General features: G+C 38.9%; 1 protein-coding gene and 1 long non-coding RNA gene across 3 annotated transcripts; one reads left to right on the top strand and one right to left on the bottom strand.

The window, feature by feature from the left end:
* Nucleotides 1–733: 733 nt before the first annotated feature.
* Nucleotides 734–15,401, bottom strand: LOC103548483 (uncharacterized). 2 transcript variants are annotated; one of them, XR_011531806.1, is made up of 4 exons: nucleotides 15,283–15,401; nucleotides 14,654–14,725; nucleotides 6,301–6,388; nucleotides 734–2,811 (listed from the first exon to the last, which is right to left on the bottom strand). It is a non-coding gene; the product is annotated as an uncharacterized lncRNA (long non-coding RNA). The 2 variants fall into 2 exon arrangements; XR_544263.2 differs by lacking the exon at nucleotides 15,283–15,401 and having other exon boundaries at nucleotides 14,654–14,789.
* A 1,866-nt stretch (nucleotides 15,402–17,267) lies between these two features.
* On the top strand, nucleotides 17,268–18,373 carry TUSC1 (tumor suppressor candidate 1). Its single transcript, XM_070590764.1, has one exon. It carries the CDS (start codon nucleotides 17,268–17,270, stop codon nucleotides 17,868–17,870), a length of 603 nt encoding a protein of 200 aa, XP_070446865.1. The 3' UTR covers nucleotides 17,871–18,373.
* Nucleotides 18,374–21,893: the final 3,520 nt, after the last annotated feature.

Raw genomic sequence — 21,893 nt, 5'->3', positions numbered from 1 at the left:
TACAGCTAGAAAATATATGCATGTATAGTAACCCACATACATACACATCTAGATAGATTTCTTATCTATTCACAATATTTATAATAAAATCCATGCGTTCCAACTGACATTTCTAGTCCTAATCCAACATCAGAGAGTTCATTCTAGCCTTCCCCTTTCCTTATTTGTTGTAACTCCTTTCTCTGATATGCTGTGAGAAACCTGAGTCTTACTACCCACAATCTAGTTCTATAAAATACATTCACATAAGACAGTTTCAGAATTGCTAATCTATACCCAAGTGAAAATCGAATTTACTAACTGGAGTATTGTATTTGTCTACAGTTGTTTTTTTCTTTAGCGTTACAATATCTTGTCAAAATATTTTTTTATGTAGCTACTTAAGCCTATTTTTCTCTGACCCCCTTCAGTGAGGCTGTTATTCGTTGATAATAGAGTTAGGTTCATTTGTTATTTTTGTATTCCATTTTTGGTCCTTCCCCCATATTCAGTTTGAGTTTAGTTATTTATTGGTTCTGTTTATGAAATATCTCTCTGATTCTAAGATGCAGAACTACACATAAAGGTATACTCAGCAAAGTTTCTCTTTCCCCCTTTCTCCTCTTCTAACCTCCTCCCAGTCCCCCATTCTTCTCACTCTCTTCCCTGCCACCCTTGTAGGTAACCCATCCCATTCATTTCTGAATTTTATTAAGTCAATTATTTTTTGCACAAATAAGCATATACATTGATATTTTCTGATTTACTCTTCTTTATGAAAAGCAGCATACTATAGATGTCCTTTTGCACTTAAAAATACATCCAGAAAATTACTTCACATCAGTTAATAGAGCTCTTCCTTATTCATTTTACAGCTGTATATGGAGTACCCAGCATTCTTAAGTGTCTATACATACAAACTGATGAGAACGACTAATTTAATCATTGATTGCGATGACTACTTAGATTTGAATCAAAACAAACTGCCACATGACTTGCTGCCTGAATTTTGATCTCCTCCCTGGCTTCATGAATCAGGATAGATGTCTCTAACTTAGTTTCACCCACATGCTCTTGCTGGCATTTATCACTTTCTCCCTGTTATTTCTTACTTGAGTTGGCTTCTGTTTCATCTGTGATCTTATGTTTAAATCTGAGTCACTAGTTTCTGGCTCATGCATTCTCTGTCTTGCCCCAGGCACCTTTCATCAATATTGGCTTCGCTTTGGCAGCACCATGACTCCCAGCTTGTGTGTCAGTTTCTCTGTAAACTCCACCTCCACCTCCACCCCACCCCCTCATCCCCCACCTCCCGCCGGCCAAGGTGGTCTTGCTTTTACCACGGTATCTAGTCTAGCTGGGTCTAGTCCAGCTGACTCTACTCCAGATTCTATCTTTTGTCTCTGACTTCTCTACAGTATTCACTCTTAACAAAATACCTGGGATACTGTCCAATTTGCAGCATAAGGCCAGGCTTTAAAATTTAGCACATTTTTAAAAAAGAAGCTTACTTCTTTTTGACTGTATCTTTGCAATGCTTTTACTCTATTCATTTAGGACGCTGTTAAAGCAGCTCCCTGATGAAATTCATCCATTATGGTAAATGTTTTCACTTCACGGAAACCTACTGAAATGGAAAGTATTTTGAAAATAAATGAAACATTCACTATTTTTGAAGACTATGCATGGCCAGATTCAGCAAATGTTGATGGCTTGGAAATTCCTGATACTTTAAAGGGAAGAGGAAAAAAACTACAGTTCCATGCTAGAAGGTTCTTAGCCTCGCACATCTTACCTCATTTTTACAGATGCAGTAATTAAGACCCTGATTAATTGTTCCAGGAAGTCTAACTCATCTGAAAAGCAAACTTTCCAATTATCCAAATAACCTTGAACACATAAATCAAAATGCAGAAATGATATTTCTACATTTTGCTCTCTTCTCACTAAAATGTTCTGAGATCCTCTTCATTGCCTCTTTCTGTTGACACACATAACAGTTTAGACACCAAAATTTGAGCTTTAGGAAAAGCAGGGGTCAGCCATTAGACGAAAGAAGTGGAACACATGTGCAGAGAATATTTGTGATAAAACAAGCCATTTCATTATCCACATGCAGTTTGAGCCTTTCTACTACTTTCTCATCTTTGGCAGAAATCAATTTGACTCTTTCACATCAATAGAACATCTCCTGCATGAACCCCTGAGGTGGGTATATAAAGGGTATCTGATTTTTTCATTAATACAAAGCTATTAAAGCCATAAATAGGGCTTAACAGCATTCAACGTTCATTGCAGAAGGGCCTCTCCAGCAAAGCAGTACACAGAAAAAAGACAATTTCCCATTAATTCTGGCATTTAAAGGTGGGAAATGATCTGAAAATTATACCACGGAAATGTAGGTTCTAAAGATGAAATGGCACAGTAGTGGTCAGGGCTGAAAAATTCACTTTTTTTCAGATCAGGTTTAATTTTGCTCATACTATAAATGCATACACACATATTCGCTACTCTAAAAATACACTGTGTATATTTACTTGCCACAGATGTCTGATGAGTCACTGCACAATATGTTTGGGATAGGTGAAAATGATTTGAACATCTAATGGAATAGCAACTAAAATAAATATAGTATTTTAAAATAAATTACAGAGGTTAAACATCCTGAGGCATTTTCAGGTTAACTCCGCCTAGTTGAAGAACATGGTGTTCAGGGTCATCTGTCTTTCTTCTCTGCATTTCTCAGTGCTCAGGATCCTCATGTGAAACATCAGGTGGCAGCTTGTCCTACCAAGTAGTGTCTGAAATACCCCATCTTCTTTCTGAATGTTTCTTTGTTGAGACAAAAAGGATAGAAGAAAACAGGTTAGTGTGAAAAATATATGTCCAAGTGAATATACTGACTAACTACTAAAACTTAGACATTATGTTAGGTGCTGGAAATAACAGTAAAATTCACGGTCCTCGCCCTCATAGAACTTAGAGCTATTATAGTCCTATTTAGTCCTATAGCCTATTTATTATGTAAAATAAATACAGGTTGTTAAAAGACATATGAGGAGCAGTAGTAGGATGCCACGAAGATAATTAGTGGGGGGAATGGTCAACTCCTGCGGGTAGGTAGTCATGAAAAATGCCTCAGGTGGACAAACTGAAGCTAGGACCTTAAGTTTGAAGGGGAAACCATATAGAAGCTAGAAGAATACTTGAGGTAGAGAAAAATGCTGGTCATGTTCGAAGACTTGAAAGGAGGCCAATGTAGCTAGAGTATAGTGCAGGGAAGTACAGGCAGGAAACAAAAAGATGGGACTGGGGAAATTGGAGCTCTCAGTGGGTAAGATGTATGACAAAAGTCGATGCCAACTGGAAGGATAGCGATTTATAGTCAGAGACTGGAAGAGCAGAGTTTTACATTTTCAGATGCAGAGCAGCTCTAGATTGCAAAGTTTGGGGTGTGACCTAGGGGACACATGGCTGACATGGTGACCTTTTGACATTATCAAAAGGGAAGAGGTTGAGGACTGTTAAGAGAAGGCTGTTGAAGGGATGGTCCTCACGGTCTTTGAGGCCAGGTTAGGTATTATAGGAAGCCAGACTGTGAGCCAAGGACTTTTTAGGCCACAGTCTTGTCAGCATATGAGAAGTATACGTTTTATTACACTAAATTCAAATCTCCATGATACGTGCATCGAGACTAATTTCTAAATGGACAAAATAAATGGCTTAGTCAAAATATTGAAGATTTTTAGTTTTCTTCACATACATATGAGACAGTTGGAGATTTGTTGCACTTTGAAACTATCATTTTTACATTCAGGCACAAATAGTCTGTATTGCAGCAGAAACAAATAATCCAGTCATTAAAATAACTGGAGGCAGTGATTCCCAAACTTGCCTGGGTGTAAGAATCACCTAAAATGCTTGTTAAAAATGCAGACTCCTGGGTCTCATCCAACAATTACTGAATCACAATCTTGAGGAGCACTGTTTGGAAATTTTCACTTTTAATAAGCATCCTAAATAACTCTCAAGATCAAGCAAGAATGGGAACTGCTGCTGTCATGCAACCACAACACACTCTGGACGAGGAAATATCAATTCCAGGCCCATTTCTCTGCTAACCAGCTTCTGATCCAACTACTCAATCTTCCTTGAGTCTCAGTTTCCTCTTCTATATAAAAATTTCCTACCAATAGTGCTTCTATGTATGGCCCATGTAGAAATTTTTCCATATACATTAAATCAATAGTTAAAATCTTGTAACTTCAGGCAGCATTTTAAAAACCCAAGCAAATTACAAATGATTTGCTAAAATGTCCTTGAAATTGATAAGATAGCACTTTTCTTATTTTCTGATATTTTCAAGTTCTGGCCACTTTACTATACCTTTGTGGAAATAATCTAAGAGATTTTCAAACTCTCTTCTTTTGAATCTCCTTAAAAGTTTCCAGTGAGATAGTTAATCAAGAGGTAAAACAACTTAGTTCAAATTAACATTCTTACACCCAAAATATATTTATTAAAATAACTATTCCTTGGGGCTGGCCCCGTGGCCCAGTGGTTAAGTTGGCGTGCTCCGCTGCAGGCGGCCCAGCGTTTAGTTAGTTCGAATCCTGGGCACGGACATGGCACTGCTCATCAGACCACGCTGAGGCAGCGTCCCACATGCCACAACTAGAAGAACCCACAACGAAGAATACACAACTATGTACCGGGGGGGCTTTGGGGAGAAAAAGGAAAAAATAAAATCTTTAAAAAATAAAAATAACTATTCCTATATTCAAAGGAAACTACAACAGGCAGAAGAAGAAATATAATTTTTATTGATAACATTTTCTATTAAAATGTGTTTTATGTTTTAGATGTAAAGCCATGTTTACCACAAGTGATATAATACAGTATAACTCCTTAGATATCTATTACAATGTTTTTAAAGCTGTGGGTTGTAATGTATTAGTGGATCATAACTGAAAATATTTTTCCTCATTAAATAGAACACAATTTAAAAAAAACAAAAGACATCACGTATAGTAGGTTGTGTTATTTTGTGGAACTTTTGTTTCAATTAAATACTCATATCTACATATATTTTTGTATGCATTCTGAGATTTTACATAAGATGAATTTCTCACTGTGGTCATGCAGTACTATATAATGTGCATTACTTATTGCTATATTATAAATAACATTAATTAGTTTGAGATATTAAATAAGAGTTGTGAATACTGTGCATGAAAACAGGAGAAAAAGAATATAGCTCAGGCTCCAATGAAATATGAACACTAACTCAGTGAGCTCTGTACAATCTTGTTTATAAATACCCACTCCACCCAGTTAGTGTTCTGCCTCCAGATATCCAGGTAGGAAGGACAAGCAGACATTGGGCCCTGTCCAAAACTTCCATCAGATATTTGGTCCACGCCAAAAGGTCATTGATATCTGGTCATATTTGGTCATGTCCAAAACCATTTGGCATGGACCAAATATGCTCATGGACATTTGGACAGGACCACATGTCAAGGACCTTTTCACACAGACGAAATGTCTTATGGGTGTTTTGGATGGGACCACTGTCCTATAAGGGGTAGGGGAAGACTCATTAGCACTGATGCTGGGAACCAGAATCTAGATGAAGCACACATACCAGTGTTACAAGGAAAAGTTAACACTGTTCAAAATCATACGCTGTGTTATGCTTACCACCTTCACTACAGGTAGATTTGAAATGTCAGTGTACACTATTTGCTATAAACATCTTGAAGTCAGAGACCAAGACAAAATCAGTTTATTTTAATTGGTTTAGGGAAAACTTGGGGATTTCAACTGGATTTACTAATTTTCTTTCAATAAGGAGTGATTTTTTAAAAAAGAGTCATTGACTACAACTCCTTGAATTTGGCATATACGAGTATTTACGAATTCAAGGAAGATATCTAGATGAAAAAAGATGTGGCTTCTTTGCCATGTCTTTTCCCTGAATCTGACACACACAGCCATATGTTAGATCTGGAACACAGGCCAAAAAGCAAGTTGACAGTCCTCTTGTGACAACACGGAATTTGAAGTTCTAAGAACAAGATGTTCATGGAAAAACTGAACTGCAACTTGCCAAGGTCAGAGAGTGACATTTTCATAAAGTAATACTACCAGAAGCTGCTGGAATTTTCACAATTGTCTTATTTGAAACCAGCAGAAATTCCAATAGAGGTCATACTGATTATTCTGGGAGCAAATCTGAAGACTTCCAATGCATGTAAGAACTTTCTCTGAATAAATAGTAATAAAACTTAAACAGAAGTTGTATACTAAAAAGAAACATACCTACGTTTGTTTATTTAGTGCCTCTTCATAAACAGTTTCTCTTTTTATGCACTTAAGCTTCCATATCATTTTTTTTGGTAGTTTTTACCTAGAAGTAATGAAAGTCTTAAATTAGAAGTTTCAGTTTGATGGAGATGGATTTAAACTGAAACTGGGCAATGGAATAAAAAATGATAAAATGACAATGAGGAAGTGACAGAGGCTCAAGGAAAGAGAAAGAGAACTAATTTTCCACTTACTCTGAATATGTATAAACTTCTGAAAAGTTCATACCTAGGTGAACCCCGAACACAGGAATTGACTGGAAATTATTAAATACTGATTTGGCTTTTATCACTTGCCATTAGGTCATACATAAAGAATATTCTGCAACCATAATAAGGATTATGATTCTAAATATTCTATTGAACATTTCATTACATTAAAAAAAAAAGAGATGAGAATGGGAAAACGAGGACACCTCCTATGAGACATCAGATGAGGCATGCAAGTGGGAAATAAGAACACAGAATTTTAATTCGGCTGTAATTTCTCTACTCACGTCTTTATCTACCAGAACTCATATCATCTCACTTAACTCACTTCCCTCCCCTTTAAAGCTCTGCAAAATGGATTTTAAAGGCAATGGTCAACCCCAGTTCATCATCACTGATTGGAGCCAAAGTTTCATTGGCAAGAAGGATCTAGGGCAGGAGTCTCCAGCCTTTTTAGTGGCAAACCCACAGTCCAGTTCCCTGAAATAGAAAGCAATGTTGTGAACAAGAAGTTGGAATTACACTTTCTGACACTGTAAGATCCCGCGTGAGCAGGGACCAGTGTCTGTGACCTGGCAGAGGAAACACTGCCTGTGGGTGGCTCCCAGCCCTGCTCCATCCCTGGCCAGGGAGCCTCAGAGTGTGTCACAGGGCCCTCAGCCCTGCTGGAGGCCAGGAACATGCCTTCACTTTCTTGATCAGTAGCACCCCAGGTACACTAAAACAGGAAAGAAGAGACTGAAATGATAACCACAGAGCTGTCGCAAAATAAATTAAATTTAAAAATAAGCAAACAAACAACTCAAACAGCACATTCCCTGGGAATGGAATGTGAAACACATCTGCACTTGCAAGTACTCCCCACTGAGCCCTGCTATCTCCGTTAGCACATATAATGTCTGTCCTACTCTTCATTCTGCGGACTTCAATTACTTTATTTTTCTAACTATGAATAGTCTTTTCCCCTAAGTCATATTCTGATGGATAGCTCTGTTCTGACACCCCTTCGTCTCATCCCTAGATAGATGCCTCTTGCGGGTGAGCTGGCTGAGAAAAAAATTTTTTTTTTAAGTCAGAGCTGTTAAAGCAGACAGTGTTCCTTCTCTTGGAGTCTCCCCTGAAACCTCTAAATCTCTAAGCAACAATAGGCTCAGCTGACAGTCCTGATCTGAGATGTTTAAGAGGATTTTAGAAAAGATTTGGCTTTTGTTTGTTCTTTGTTGATATCTGGAATAAGGGGAGAGTATTATTTCTAGCTTTTCAAACAAAAGGTTTCAGAGCTTGCTTTGAGAGTAGGCCTTGGTGATTGAGATGCTTCCATCTCATGCCACTCAGTGGACCATCACCAATGTTGCACTGCGGAACTTGCCAAATTGTGGTATATCTCTCATTAGCAAGTAAATAAAGAGAAGTAAATGACCAACAATTTATCCTGTACTTGTTATAAGCAACTCACATTATCTTGAACAAACAAATATGTTTCTATTATTACCACATGCCATAAAAAGATAAAAGTATATGGGAACTATTATTGTCAATTGCATACATCAATGTTTTATATTTCATATATGTATAATATTTCATTCATTGAAAAACAATAACAGTTCTAAAACTTAATCAAACGTCTTATGTGAGTTCATGAGATTATGAATCTGGGGGAATATATTCAATGATTTATCGAAAGTTAGTTGGAATTCACAGCCCAAGCAAAGAGATATTCTCTCTTTCACCTAGCTTCAGCTAAAATGCTGAGTAACAACAATTAAGCACATAATTTAGGAGTATGCAAACTATGCTGCCCTTGAAAGGAGAGGATCAGCCTGGGTGCTTTGCTTTCTCAATTGCTTGCGGAGGAAACTGAAATTAGACCTCTCACACATTAGTAGAAGGAGCTTGGAGCACTGTGTTGAGAAAGTTTTAAAGATGGAGTCCAAATCCAACCTTAGTAGGGAAGACCAGTGTGAATGATTAGTAATGTTTGCATAGATGCTGGAGGGAGACAGAGCACTAGCCCTTGTCCCTATTTGTCCCTGGCACACCCATTGCTTATTCATTATATCATTTAGCCATCTATCCATCTGTTTTAAAATGGCTTACTTAACTTCAACTATATGACCTTCTGGGTTATATCCTAGGAAATCAAGATCTTTGTTTTAGCAAAAATGTACTTGAGAAAAATTGAAACCTAATATTATAGAGTTATCAGTCTAATTTCCTTTCTCCCCTGTGTGGCCCCCACTTCAGACGCATATTTTTTAGATATCCTCTTTCCATCCCATTATTCTTTTTTGAGGAACACACTCTTCCATCGCTTCTTACTCTTTGCTCCAACACAATCTCATGCAAATACCCCTTCCCTCAGTCTGTAAATAATCACTGGTGAACTCTTCCATATGGTTTCCATTTAACTGTGAAGGGTTATTGCATCTGCCCAGCATTTTCAGGGATACTTATGTAATTAACTACTACATTTGCCACCTTTTTGCCTATGTCTAAGTCCCCAGTATTATTTTGTTTTTAATATATTCTAGCTGCTTCCTCATCAATTGCCTGTTGGCCAAAGTCCCCCTTTAAATGCTGTGTCAGGTGTCATCATGGGGAGAATCCAATTGTAGAGGATATAATTAGAAATGTAGACAAGGTAGTTTTTTCACTTAAGGCTACAGTTGCTTTTGGACTAGAAAAACACTGTGTAGACTCAGTTCCCTAAAGGCAAACATTTTTTTAAGTGCTCTCAAGCCTTGCTGCATCTAATCTAAATTCTACTATTTAGGTGGATTGTTGTCTCTTCTTGGTGGCTCCCTCTCTAAAGATGGATATTTCCTGCAGATATGATTAAACTGAGCCAGTTTTATCAACATTTAAACTCCAAAGTCCTCTTATTTCCCTAATATTTGGAAAAATTAAGCTTAGCAAAAATTAATTCAGTAATAACTTTATTTTTAATAATCAAGGATTTTTTTAAAATAGTAGCTAAAAAAAAGAGATATTGGTCACCTCTTGATCCATTCATTTAGTCAACAAATATTTATTGACCACTTACATTGTCCTAGATAGTGTAAAGGGATAAACGAGTCAGATATGGTCTCTGTTTCTATCTATCTTACAGACTAGTGGAATAGATAAACAAAACAGTGTTAAAATGGAATTTAAAGATTAGTGGATAAATTAATAAACAAAATATACTTACAACCAATTTTCAACATTCTGAAGTAAATGAACAGGGTGAAGGGACAGATAGCAAAGACAGTTAAGTCACTTAGGAAGACCTTGATGGAAAGAATATTTAAGTTGAGTTCTAAAGGATTCTGTTTTAAAAAAGGCAAGCCACATAGAATAGAGAAAGCATATGTTCCAATTAGATGGAAATGAATGTTCAAAATCTCCAAAGTGGGAAACAATTTGACAAGCTCTAAGAATTAAAAGAAACCAGCATGGCTAGAGCATAGTAGAAAAGCAGGCAACAAAAATAGATGAGCCCTAAGAAGTAAGCAGGAGCCAGAGATTATTCATGAATGTGTGGGCCACCATAGGCCATGATGAGGATTTTAGATTGTACTAGAAGTATAATGGGAAGCAATGGAGGGTTTTAAGCAGAGAAGCAGCATGTTCAGATTTATGTTTGCAAAAGTCACACTGGTGGCGTTGTGCAGCACGGATTTGAGAGGCTAAAGATTGAGACCAGCAAACCAGTTGCCACATAGGCCAGTTAATAGATGATAGTACTGTGAACTAACCTGATGTTAGAAGAGATGCTGAGAAAAATCAAGAATTTTTAGAGGAAGAAATAAATGACTCGGGATGGATCTAGCACCAAGAGTGGTAATGATGAGGAAGAAGGAGGAATCAATGAAGACAGCCGGCTTAAACAATCAGACGTATGGTGGTCATAGTTGTTGAGAAGGGGAAGTCTGGGAGAAAAACAGGTCAGGAGGGCAATGTATGAAAAGTTTCATTTTGAAATACCTATGAGATAGTGAAGAGGACACACTGAGTGAGAATTGACAAATGAACCTGCATATATATATGTGTATATATATATATATGTATGTATAATATATTTTACACTTCTTATATATATTCCTACACTTCCTGATAGGAAGCAAGGAATGTAACTGGTGTTAGCTTTCTCCAAAAGACTTTCCCCAAAGGACTTCTTCAAAATGATTACCTGTGGAGGTAAGGTGACCCCACAGAAAGAGGCTGTGCAGAGTTTACTACCGGAACCAGGAGTGAGGAGGGAGTGGTTGGCAGTGAAGAAAAGGGAATGATCTACGTCAGAGGACCACTGTGGGATTGGCTACGAACCCACGAAGGTCCCTAGGAGAGAAAAGGCTTGCATGTGGGCATCTGCTATCAGAAGACCCAAAGCTAGCAAATGGCAGCACCAACTACTTTTCTTCCTTTTCCCCTAATCCCACTTTGACCTCGTTCCTTCCCCGGAAGGAGCTAGAAATAGCAGCTCAAGGAAGGTGAGGAAGTGAAGCATGGAAGAGGACACATCAATTTCACCCCCCTTTTTGCACTGCAGGCTGATTAACCCCCATCTTGGGCATGGGCAGCAACACTGCTGTGAGGAGAAGAGAAGCCATGAATTGGATGAGTATTTGAAGTTTCAAATTACATTGCAATGGACCTTTAATATTGGAAAACGAGGCTTGTTCATTAATGCTCAGAAGTAATTGCAAATTAATGGTTCTTCTCTAGATATTATCCAAGGGAATGGAAGGAAGAGCTGTCAGAATGGGTTTGAGGGGCAGTACTAAGAGAAAAATTAAATTACTTGTTTTTTGCACCCTTCTGAAAATAGCTCATGGATAACTTAGTTCTAATTAGCAATTATCCCCAAACTCTTAATACGACCTTCAATATGTACGTAACTGGAGAATTCAGATTGAGACGAAATCACTCTCTTGGGTTACATATGCTTAAGAATAAGATGGCTCTATGTGTACAGGTTGATGAAAAACTGTTTCATTGGCATGAAATCAAAAATACAGAATATGCTGGAAAGACTCACAGAGATCTCTCGCATTTTCTTTTCCATTATCAATTTCAGCGTGGCTTTCTGAAGGTTGAAACCAATAATTAGAGTAAGAAGCGAGATATACTAATTGTCCCAGCGCTGTCCAATAGAACTTTCTGTGATAATGGAAATGCTCTATATCTGCACATCCCTCCTGCTACCCACTAAGCCACATGTGACTACTGAGAAATTGAAATGTGGCTACTGCAACTGAGGAACTGATTTTTAGATTTTATTTAATTTTAATTCACTTAAACTTAAATTTAAGTAGCCACCCATGGTTACTGGACAGCACACATCTAGACTCTTTAAGGAATAATACTAATCTACAAAGACAAAGCATGAAACAACACTATTTTAGAGCTAACAAAGACATTTCCCACCTTAAAAATCTATTTTTGATTTTTGCTTTGGCCCAGTATCCTATGTGGATACCTTTTGCTCTCAGCTACAATACTTTCTGCTAATCCCTAATGCTCTTGTCCTCTTTTATTAGTATAGCTAGTGCATTTTTAATATTTGAAGGAAGGAGGGTATTTCCCCCACTATAGAAAGTATTCTAATTAAGATAGGTAAGTCATGCTGCTTTTGTTTATGTCACAATTTTCCCTGCAGCTAGAATTAAATGATGCTGTCAAAGGGCAATGCTAGTGTTTGATGGCTTTTAATACTTTTGTCCATATCAAAAGACTAAATAAATGCAATCAATATTCTCAACTCCTAACTCTCTAGTAATTATTGCAATAAAGAGATATTCATGCAACCAAGCATCAATACATGCTCTTGATAGCCCTAATAAATTGGCTCCCAGAAAATAAAGCATGCTCAGCTAGGGCTTTAGAGAGAATATTAGCAAACACCAACCTCAGAATGATTAACCAAATTCTTCAGCACGTGGGCTTGCAAAATATGGATTTTTAAAACCCAAACACTTAATGAGAACTATCAAGAAATAAGAATCATATCTGGAAAGGGGATATTATTTTGGGGGTGGCTCCTTAGGCAACTAATTCAAATGGGGATTTTAAATAGCACTGGCTATTCACAAGAACCCATTCTATAAATCTCTAATAAAATAAAAACAATTACAAAATAATAATAATAATACTATCAAGAGTTATTGAGTCCTCCTTGCTGTCTGACTCTATATTAAGATATTCAGTGATCCTCACAAGAACCCCATGAGGTAGACACTATTTCATTTCCATTGTACAAATTAAGAAACTGTGGCTTTAGGAGGCTGTCCAAGGCCATATATCTTGGAGGGTTGTGGTATTTATCAAATTAAAGTATATCTTACTCTAAAACCCATAACTCTTATTCATTACATATTTAAAACTCTACATATAAAGACCCACTATATATATAGCATATATTACGACAAGTCATTAACAAGGCTTGTCATTAATAAGGCAGTGCCAATCTCCTTCCTATTTCAGTCTGGCTAATTCTAGCATTCTACAAACCTTCCTTGGTAAGTTTCAATTAGCTCAGTCTTCTGGATATTACAGGTTAACTTTGACTATTAAATGGTTAGTAGTTTTACTTGGTGAAGTCTTCTTTTAAGATTATAGAATAAAATGAGGAATAAATGCTTTCAACATTCTAGCCACTCAAGAAATATTTGTATCACACACACAATATAAGGTGCTCCAGGAACTCACATCCTATTTGCAGATCCGTTTGCACAAGAAATGTTAACAGAGGCAAGGACCTCGGCCTCAAATTACTGGAACAGGAATGACTTTGTCAATGTTTAAAAGAGGGGAAAAGCACCCCGAGTTCAGGGGATCTAAGACAAATATATGAAATGGTAGAGTATAAATTTTACCTTGATGGATTCTTTACAATCCAGATAAGTGAGAAAAAAATGAAAGGCAGGAATTTATTTCCCACAGTTCTGGAGGCTGGCAAGTCCAAGATCAAGGTACCGGCTGATTCAGTTCCCCATGAAGGCTCTCCTCCCGGCTTGCAGATGGCCACCATCTGGCTGTGTACTCAAGTGGCGGGAAGACAGGGGAAGCAAGCTTTCTGACATCTCTTCTTCTACTGTCACTAATGCTATCATGAGAGCCTGACCCTCAGGACCTCCTCTAAACCTAATAACTTCCCAATCTGCAAACACTCTCACACTGGCAGTCAGGGCTTCAATATATGAATTTTGGGGAGACACAACTCAGTCCACAGAAGGTACATTATAACCAAACTCCAAGGCAAAAGAACTCAATAACTCTTGGTAGGATAGTGAATGGACCAGAAGGGGAGTAATGGAAGGTAAGCATGGAAACACCCAGTCATCCAGATTATGGACAGCTGTAACTGCCAGACCAAGGAGCTCAACACTTTGACATGACGGAACTTGACCAAAGTTGTTAACCAGACTTCATTTGGTGAGACATTATAGGATGTTTTAAGGAGAGAGGCAACAGAAAGGTATTGGATATAGGATGACTTGTCCCAACGTGAATGTGCCATAAATTACCCTAACATATGACTTATTTTATAAGAGATGTGATTCAAAATGGAAAAATGAGGGTCAAATGAGTATGGCAATAAAAGAATCTTAGAAATCAACTGGGAATACAGGATACAAACTATATATATGATAGGGCTTCCTTGTCAAGCAAGCACCTAGAAATACGTAATGGCTACCATGTATGGAAAGAACAATTTGTTTGGAGGATGGAAGAAAGGGAGCAACATACTTAAATGGTATCAATCAAAGTTGGTTTTGAGAAATACTAAAATAGATGCAGGATGTGTAAGGCAAAAACCACTGCCATTCCAGTTTGCTGACACAGCTTTTCTCAACTACGGTAGTCACAAAACTGTTGGTTTAAGGCATTATATTAAAAAGTACAATGACTTTACTCTTACTGGTTCATCTTTCTTCTCTTACCTAAAATAGGAGAGAGAACAATTTTTAAAAATGAAATTTAAGTTGTTGAATAATTAGAGAGGGCATTGAGGATGTGTGTAGGGGGGAAACATAAATACTTACAAAAAGTCCCCTTAATAAAAAAATAAGTTGTTTCAAAAAAGTAGCAAAAAAAAAGTACTCTAAATGACTTACTTGCATTTTTCTGCTCTTCTACTCCAAACTTCATAACCTTAGTCAAAGAATAATCTTCAGCTTTAGAGTTTTCTAAAGAGAAAGTACAAATAGTCCTTGGAGTTATTTTTTATGTCAAATTTATTATAGAATTCTTACCTCTTTTTCTCAAGTAAAACCAGCTTAAAGGATGATGTACATGATATCAGGAAAGAGCAATCTACGTCCTTTGAAACTTTGTTCTATGTAGCATGCAAGTAATTTTAGAAACTCCCATTCTTAAAAGAAAGTACTGGCATCTATCTCATATATTTTTCTAATTAAAAGCTCATGTATTTTTCTATATTCTCTTCTTCTAAGGATTACTATATCTCCACATTTCTTCTAAATTTTATTAGTTTCATAAATTCTTTCTGAGATTTTTCCCATTTTATTTTCATATACATGTTATATTATTTGTGCAATAATATTTCCATCAGTAGACTACTAACAAATAATAGCAGGCACAAGCATTTTTACTAAGTTTTGTGCTACTGCTACATTTAGAAATGATGTAATGTGCATCTTCAGGTACACATTTCTTGACATACTATTCTAAGTAAAATTAAAGACAAACAACAATTTTGGTAGTAGCCATTTCAGTAACTCACTTGTCCCAAATCTTTCAATTAGCAATCACATCCATTGTCTCTGCCTCCTACTCAGGAAGATGGGTGGAATCTCCTTTAACCATGAGGTGAATATTCATTGCTATGCACAGATAACCTTCATGATTGTTATTGACAGCTTTTTGTTGGATCAATTTTTTCTACTCCCCCCCACGTTTTATTTTTCATTTCCTGTCTTCCTTCCTTTCTAGTAATACCTGACTCAGAGTGGTATTAACGAATTCTGTCTTTGGGAAGGATACATGTATACTCAGATTAGTTACTGTTAAAATATAACTAACGGTCTGACAATTTTACTGGCTCTTCTGCTTAGTCAGTTTTACCTGCTTTTCATAGTATTTTATATCAATTCATTAATTTATCAAGGCAAAAGAGAGTACTTCGGGGTTCGCTCACGTGTAAAGAGGAGGGCATGGACGCCTTCTCACAGAACCAGCATCAATGCTCTTTAGGAAACCCATTGTGGGTTTACAGTGGTGAGTTACTAAAATTTAGAAGATATTCTACAACGGTAACAGAACAGATTTAATCTGGGAAGCTGCAAAAAGAGAATACTGGTAGGTTTACAAATGTGTAGGTGACTGAAGCGTTATGTAGTTTTTTTTTTTTTTTTTTTACCTTACATGGCCTGTCTTCTTATCTCATAGGTCCCTAAAATTCAACGTCTAAAATTAAGAACTAATCCTCTTTCCTTACACACCAGCATTATCTCCTGCATTCTCTATATACACTAGGGAAAAAACATATTGTTTTGTCCATAGAGCAGTCTGCGCATGTCTGCAACAAAGTTTTCACTGTTTAAGGAAACTAAGAATGACATGGTCTTTCATAAAACTAAATTTATATTTTTTGAAATTTTGAAATTATATCCTTCCTACTTTATTTCATGAAATCATGGTGACAACTGAGAGATTTCTATGTTTGTGGTGTTTTAGGATCTTATTTGGCAACTAAAAGTATAAAAAATTGAGTAACTCTATATATTCCCCTAGTTACTTATTTGTACAGTTCAGTGAAAACGCCAACTCTGTGAACTAGAGTTCTCATCTGCTCTTCTTGTCCATTTACTTTCTCAAGTGGTTTGGAGACTGCAGTGAACCGCAGAATAACCTCGAACCTTGTTTAAAATGTAGATTCTTGCTGCTGCCTCTCTGCCCCAGGAGATTTTGGCATAGTATTTTATCCTTAATTTACATTGCAATAATCCAATTATTTCGTAAGTTGAATCCCTCAAAAACAAGGAATGTGATTCATTCGATGAGTTCTATCCACCTGTCCTCAGAAATTTTGGAACTGAGTCTTCCAAGTTTCTTGAATGGAAGGGGCACATTCTGAGTTTCCTAGGTTTTGTGAACAGTCCTGAACAAATCAACTAATTACAACCTTGTTTCTACAGAACTGCCAACAATTTGCTAAGTGGAGTCCTAGCTGTTCACAAATTCGGAATTGGCCATATTCTTTCGAGAGCTCCCTGTTCCCACTTGAGGGCCTCATGCCAGGCGCTCGTCTCAGCTCGGTTAAACGTTGGAAGCTTCGAGGTGGGCTACACCACTCTGTTCTAACGAGGCAGTCACAGCTTCCCACCTTGCCCCATCTCTCTGGCCCAGACCTTATCCTTTTACGATCATTTGCTTTGAGATTGCCAAGGAAAGAGCCAGGTAGCCGCTGGTGGCGGCGGGGAGAGCGGCGCAGGCAGGCTGGTGCCCGCCGCGCCTGGGCCGAGCTCCGCGGAGGACACAGCATCCCCGCGCGCCCCGGGGACACGGTGTGTGCGCCGGGCCCGAGACCGCAGGCCCGGGGGCAGCTCCACCACCGGAGACAAGACCCGCCTCGGGCCCGGCCAACTCCCGGCCTCCTCTGGCTGCAGGCCAGCAGCCGCCGCCCGCCACCGCCTCTCCTCCTCCGCTAGCGCCCAGGCCGCCCCACTGCCCCAGGCCCCGGCCCCCGGCGCTGGCGGCACCGGCCCGATGTGGCGCATGCGTGCTGGCGCCGGCAGGCGCGGGAGCTGCTGCGGCGGGCAGAGCCGCCCGGGCCGGGTTCGCGGGGGCGGCGACGGCAGCGGCGCGGGCTGGCGAGGCCGGGCGGGCGGCAGCCGCCAGCAGCTGGAGGAGCGGTTCGCTGACCTAGCCGCCAGCCACCTGGAGGCCCTGCGCGCGCGGGACGAGCGGGACCGGCAGAACGCGCGGCTGCGCGAGGAGAACGCCCGGCTGCGGCTCGAGAACCGGCGGCTGAAGCGCGAGAACCGCAGCCTCTTCCGTCAGGCCTTGCGGCTCCCCGGCGAGGGCGCCGACGGGGCGCCCGCGGAGGCGGCCAGGGCGACCCCGGGCTCCGAGGAGGCCGGCACGAACCGCAGGGCTAGAGGCGGCGGCCCCGGGGACGAGCCGGGCAGCCCGCGGGCCCTGCGAGCCCGGCTGGAGAAGCTGGAGGCCATGTACCGCCGCGCCCTGCTGCAGCTGCACCTGGAGCAGCGGGGGCCGCGTCCGCGCGGGGACAAGGAGGAGCCGGCTCCGCACGAACCTGGCTCGGGGATCCGAGCCGTGACCCCGGAACCCCCAGAGCCCTGGCTGTAGCCCGCGGACGCAGCCGGGAGGGGCGTGGCCTCGTGCGGCCCCTCCCACTCCGCGCGCCGCCCCTCCCACTCCGCGCGCGGCTCCCCAGCTAGCGCCCGCCCCCGCCCGCCCCTGGCACTTCCGGGGGCGCTTCGCGTGCTGCGCGCCGAGGCCGAGAAGGATGCGGGCCCTGTGGAGGCCCCAAGTGGACGGAGCACCTGCTTCCTGCGCCTGCTGGTTTCCGCGGAGGGAGGCTTAGCAACGGAGTTTTGAAACAGCGAGGAAGGGGTGCTGGTCCCCACCTCCTAAGGCTTAAACTTCTCTCGGTGTTGCGAGGACCTGTTGTATTTTTTCCTCTGTTTCGGTTCTTTGGAGGATGAATAATGCATTTTGAGTTGGTTGGGTTTGTTGCTCATTCTTCAGTCCCCTAAAGCCTTCACCTGTTATCTCTTTGGTGGTCAGCATTCTCAGTATTTTTTTTTATACGTCGATATTCCTTGGAGATCCTATATAATACCACCTTTTTATTGAAAAGGTAGTATTTATAACTTAGGAACTCGCATCTGCCCCGGCTCTGGTCCTTATACATCTAATATATTTGATTTGTTTACCGCCGGGGATGTTTTAAGTATCTCCCCATAAGAGATCCTTTGAATTGGTAAATAAATCTGGTGCATTAAAAATAAGCGAAAAACATCCCACGACCATTATTTGAAGTGTGTTAAATTTTCCACGTTCCCTTAAGAAATGGACCTGTGTATATTTTGCGTATTTTAATATCCGAATTTCGTTATGTCTTGTAAACTATCATTTTCGCTTTATGTAACAGTGGCGGTTTTAAATAATCTAAAGTTTAGAAGTCTAAACATTATTTCGTTATTTCTTTTTACATTTTAGACTTGACATTAGAACATAGTAGCTGTGTACTTGTTTTGACTTATGTTTAAGAATTTTTAAGAAATTATGAATTGTTTGTATATCAAAAGCCCCAAAACAAAGTGATTTAAGTCTCAATTGTGATTTCAATGGCAAAAAAAAAATTGTGATGTAATTAAAATTACTTTATCGCATTTTGTTAATGGATAACACTAAGCAGTGAAGAGAATACCATTCTACTTGATAAAAATCATGGATGTGAGAGAGTGGTTAAATGACAGAAAACATTCAAGAAAAAAAATTGTGGGAAGAGTTTTTGTTAGAGCTAGAAAAAAAGTCGTGAGTTAGTTTTTATTTGTGGCATATTCTGAAAGTTTCAAATATATAGCATATATTACGAAACAAGGTGCCAAGGAAAATAGGTTTGCGATTTTTCTAGTCCTGGGTTTTGAAAACCTCAGGACTTCTAACTTTTGTTTAAAGGTAGTTGATATAGTTGTGAATATTAAAATCTTCCCCGATGACTCAGAAATATGAGAGTAAACTTGGTGAGAATAGGTAGGTATATGAAAAGTATTTCTATCGCCTTTACTTCACTTTCTCATAGTGAAAGAAAGAAAACATCTTTAGGAGGCAGTAGGAATTGAAAAATAGGAAGGAGTCAGATTGGCCCTACTGCTACTTAACTGTAACTTTGGTTTAATTTTAAAACTTTTGGTTTAATTTTTTTTAATTAATCTCTCTCTGCCTTAGTTTGCTCGACATTAAAATGAATGTAACATCTACCTCAAAATGTGATAATTTTATTGAGATGCTATATGCAAAATGCCTGTTTCAAATTGCCCCAGCAGAAAGAATTACAATCCAAAACGTGAAAGTCATAAATGCATATTTCACTGACTATTTCCCTTGCTTTATGTGTTTAGTTCTTGTATGACTTTAGGAGTATTGGCAGAGATATGTATATTTTGAATGAATTGACATTTTTCACTCCTTATAAGCAAAGAAGGGAAATAAAGCCCTATATAATAAAGGAATAATGCAATAAAATTTTCAGAAATATTTGCAAATTGTGGCAAAGATGGGAATATTCAGCAACCAAGCAAAATATTTAGTTTATGTAGTTTTTAAACACCTTTTATCTTAAAATCATGTGCAATGTAAGTGTGGTAAAAAAATTTTCTAAAGTAATGAGGCACACACACACAAATGAGGGCTATTTTTGAGCATAATTCCTGAAAAGTGTTAAAAATTCTGAAACCAAAATACCCCGTAAGATGGGTTAAGGCTAATAGAAATTTCAACTTTGTTGAATTTCTCTGTTGATAATGCATAAAGCATTATGTAGTAATGTAAAAGATGTTTTGTTGTATCAAAATAAGTACCTCTTTCAGAAATGGGTAAAGTGATTTCATAAAAGTTTGAGCTAGGATCTAGTTTGATCTAAAATAAACCAAAGCTGCAGATTATCATACCTTGTTACAATGACATTTTCATAATTACATATTTGCTGTGTGGTGAAAAGAGGGCTTATAATTTATAGAAATGAGCAATAAAAATATGTATTAGCAAACAAACTCAGGAGGATTGGCATTTTTTTAATCAGCATTTTTTTATGGCTGCTACTCACAAGAATATACTTTATCTTTTTCTCTATAAAAAATTGGGATATCAAGGAAAGCAGTATAAAATGAGTACTTGTTTAGATCACAGAATAAGCCAAGTCCTTGTCAAACTTCTTGAACATTATACATGTTTGAAGAATACTTGCAAACGTTTTTGTCTTGTTTAAATAGTCTTAGGGGCCGGCCTGGTGGCATAGTGGTTAAGTTCATGTGCTTTGGTTTTCGCAGGGTTTGGATTCCAGGAGGGGACCTATGTGCTGCTTGTCAAACCATGCTGTGGCAGACGTCCCACGTGTAAAGTAGAGGAAGATGGGCATGGATGTTAGCTCAGGGCCTCAGCAAAAGGAGTAGGCTTAGTGGTGGATGTTAGCTCAGGGCTAATCTTCCTCAAAAATAAAAAAACAAAAACAAAAAACTGTAGATAAACTACATTGTTTTTAATTCATAGCAGATTTGCTTATTATAAAATTCACGTTCAGAATCTACTTGTCAGTGTAGTCTGCATATTTCATAACTTATGATTTCATTATGATTTATTATTAGAAGGAAGTCCTTTTTTAGAAAAAATTTGAGAAAGGACAGTAGTTTGTTGGTGCTTGATTCTTGTCTGAATGATAAGAATTCTACTCTAAAAGTTCAGTTCTTTGAGGGAGGAATCTGAACAACAGTCTCTCATCCCGTACTTACGACTCATAAAAGTTTTCCTTGGCCTTTTATTTTTCCAGGTCCCCTTACTTTATCTTTGATTTTATTGTTTTAAACATAAACCTCTGTTGTGTTTTAAACGGAATGCATCTGCCTTTAGTTATGGTGAAGATTCTGTTGCTAATAACCAAAAAACCCAACAATTCAGTGACTGTTAAAAACAATGAATATTTTTTGTCTGGTACATAAAATTCCTGCTTCAAGTTCTTCAGGATGTCAGGAAGCTCTGCTCCACATCATCATCCAGGGTCTTAGATTCTTTTCATCACATTCCTCTGCCTTGTCTAGGTTGATGTTCCATCTGCATGGTAGAAGCAGCTTGCTTCCGGAGCCGGGTTTAAGCATATGGGAAAAGAAGAGAGAGACCTGCCCAGATCTGAAAATGACATAAATTCCCCTGTCACATTTCATGGGTAGAATTTCATCACATGACCCATTTAACTTCAAAGTAGGCTGAGAAATATAGTCAAGCTGTAGAGTCTTGCCCAGTTCTAATTTCATTATTACGGAAGAATAGGAGAACACATTTTGGTGGACAACTATCTTAATGGAGGTTAGCATCTACTTAAAATTTTGAAGAATGTATATGTCCTGGTATAGCATTTTTGAAACTATGCAACTTAGTTTAAGATAGAAATATTAGGGGCCAACTCAGTAGCGTAGTGGTTAAGTTCACTCATTCCGCTTCAGCGTTCGAGAGTTCCCAGGTTGGGATCCCAGGTGTGGACCTAGCACCACCCATCAAGCAGCGCTGTGGCGGCGTCGCATGTAAAATAGAGAAATATTGGCACAGATGTTATCTCAGCAACAATCTTCCTCAAGCAAAAAGAGGAAGATT

The sequence above is a fragment of the Equus przewalskii genome, chromosome 22 (assembly GCF_037783145.1).
Source record: "Equus przewalskii isolate Varuska chromosome 22, EquPr2, whole genome shotgun sequence".
Classification (NCBI taxonomy): domain Eukaryota; kingdom Metazoa; phylum Chordata; class Mammalia; order Perissodactyla; family Equidae; genus Equus; species Equus przewalskii.
This window is presented reverse-complemented; position numbering and strand designations above follow the sequence as displayed.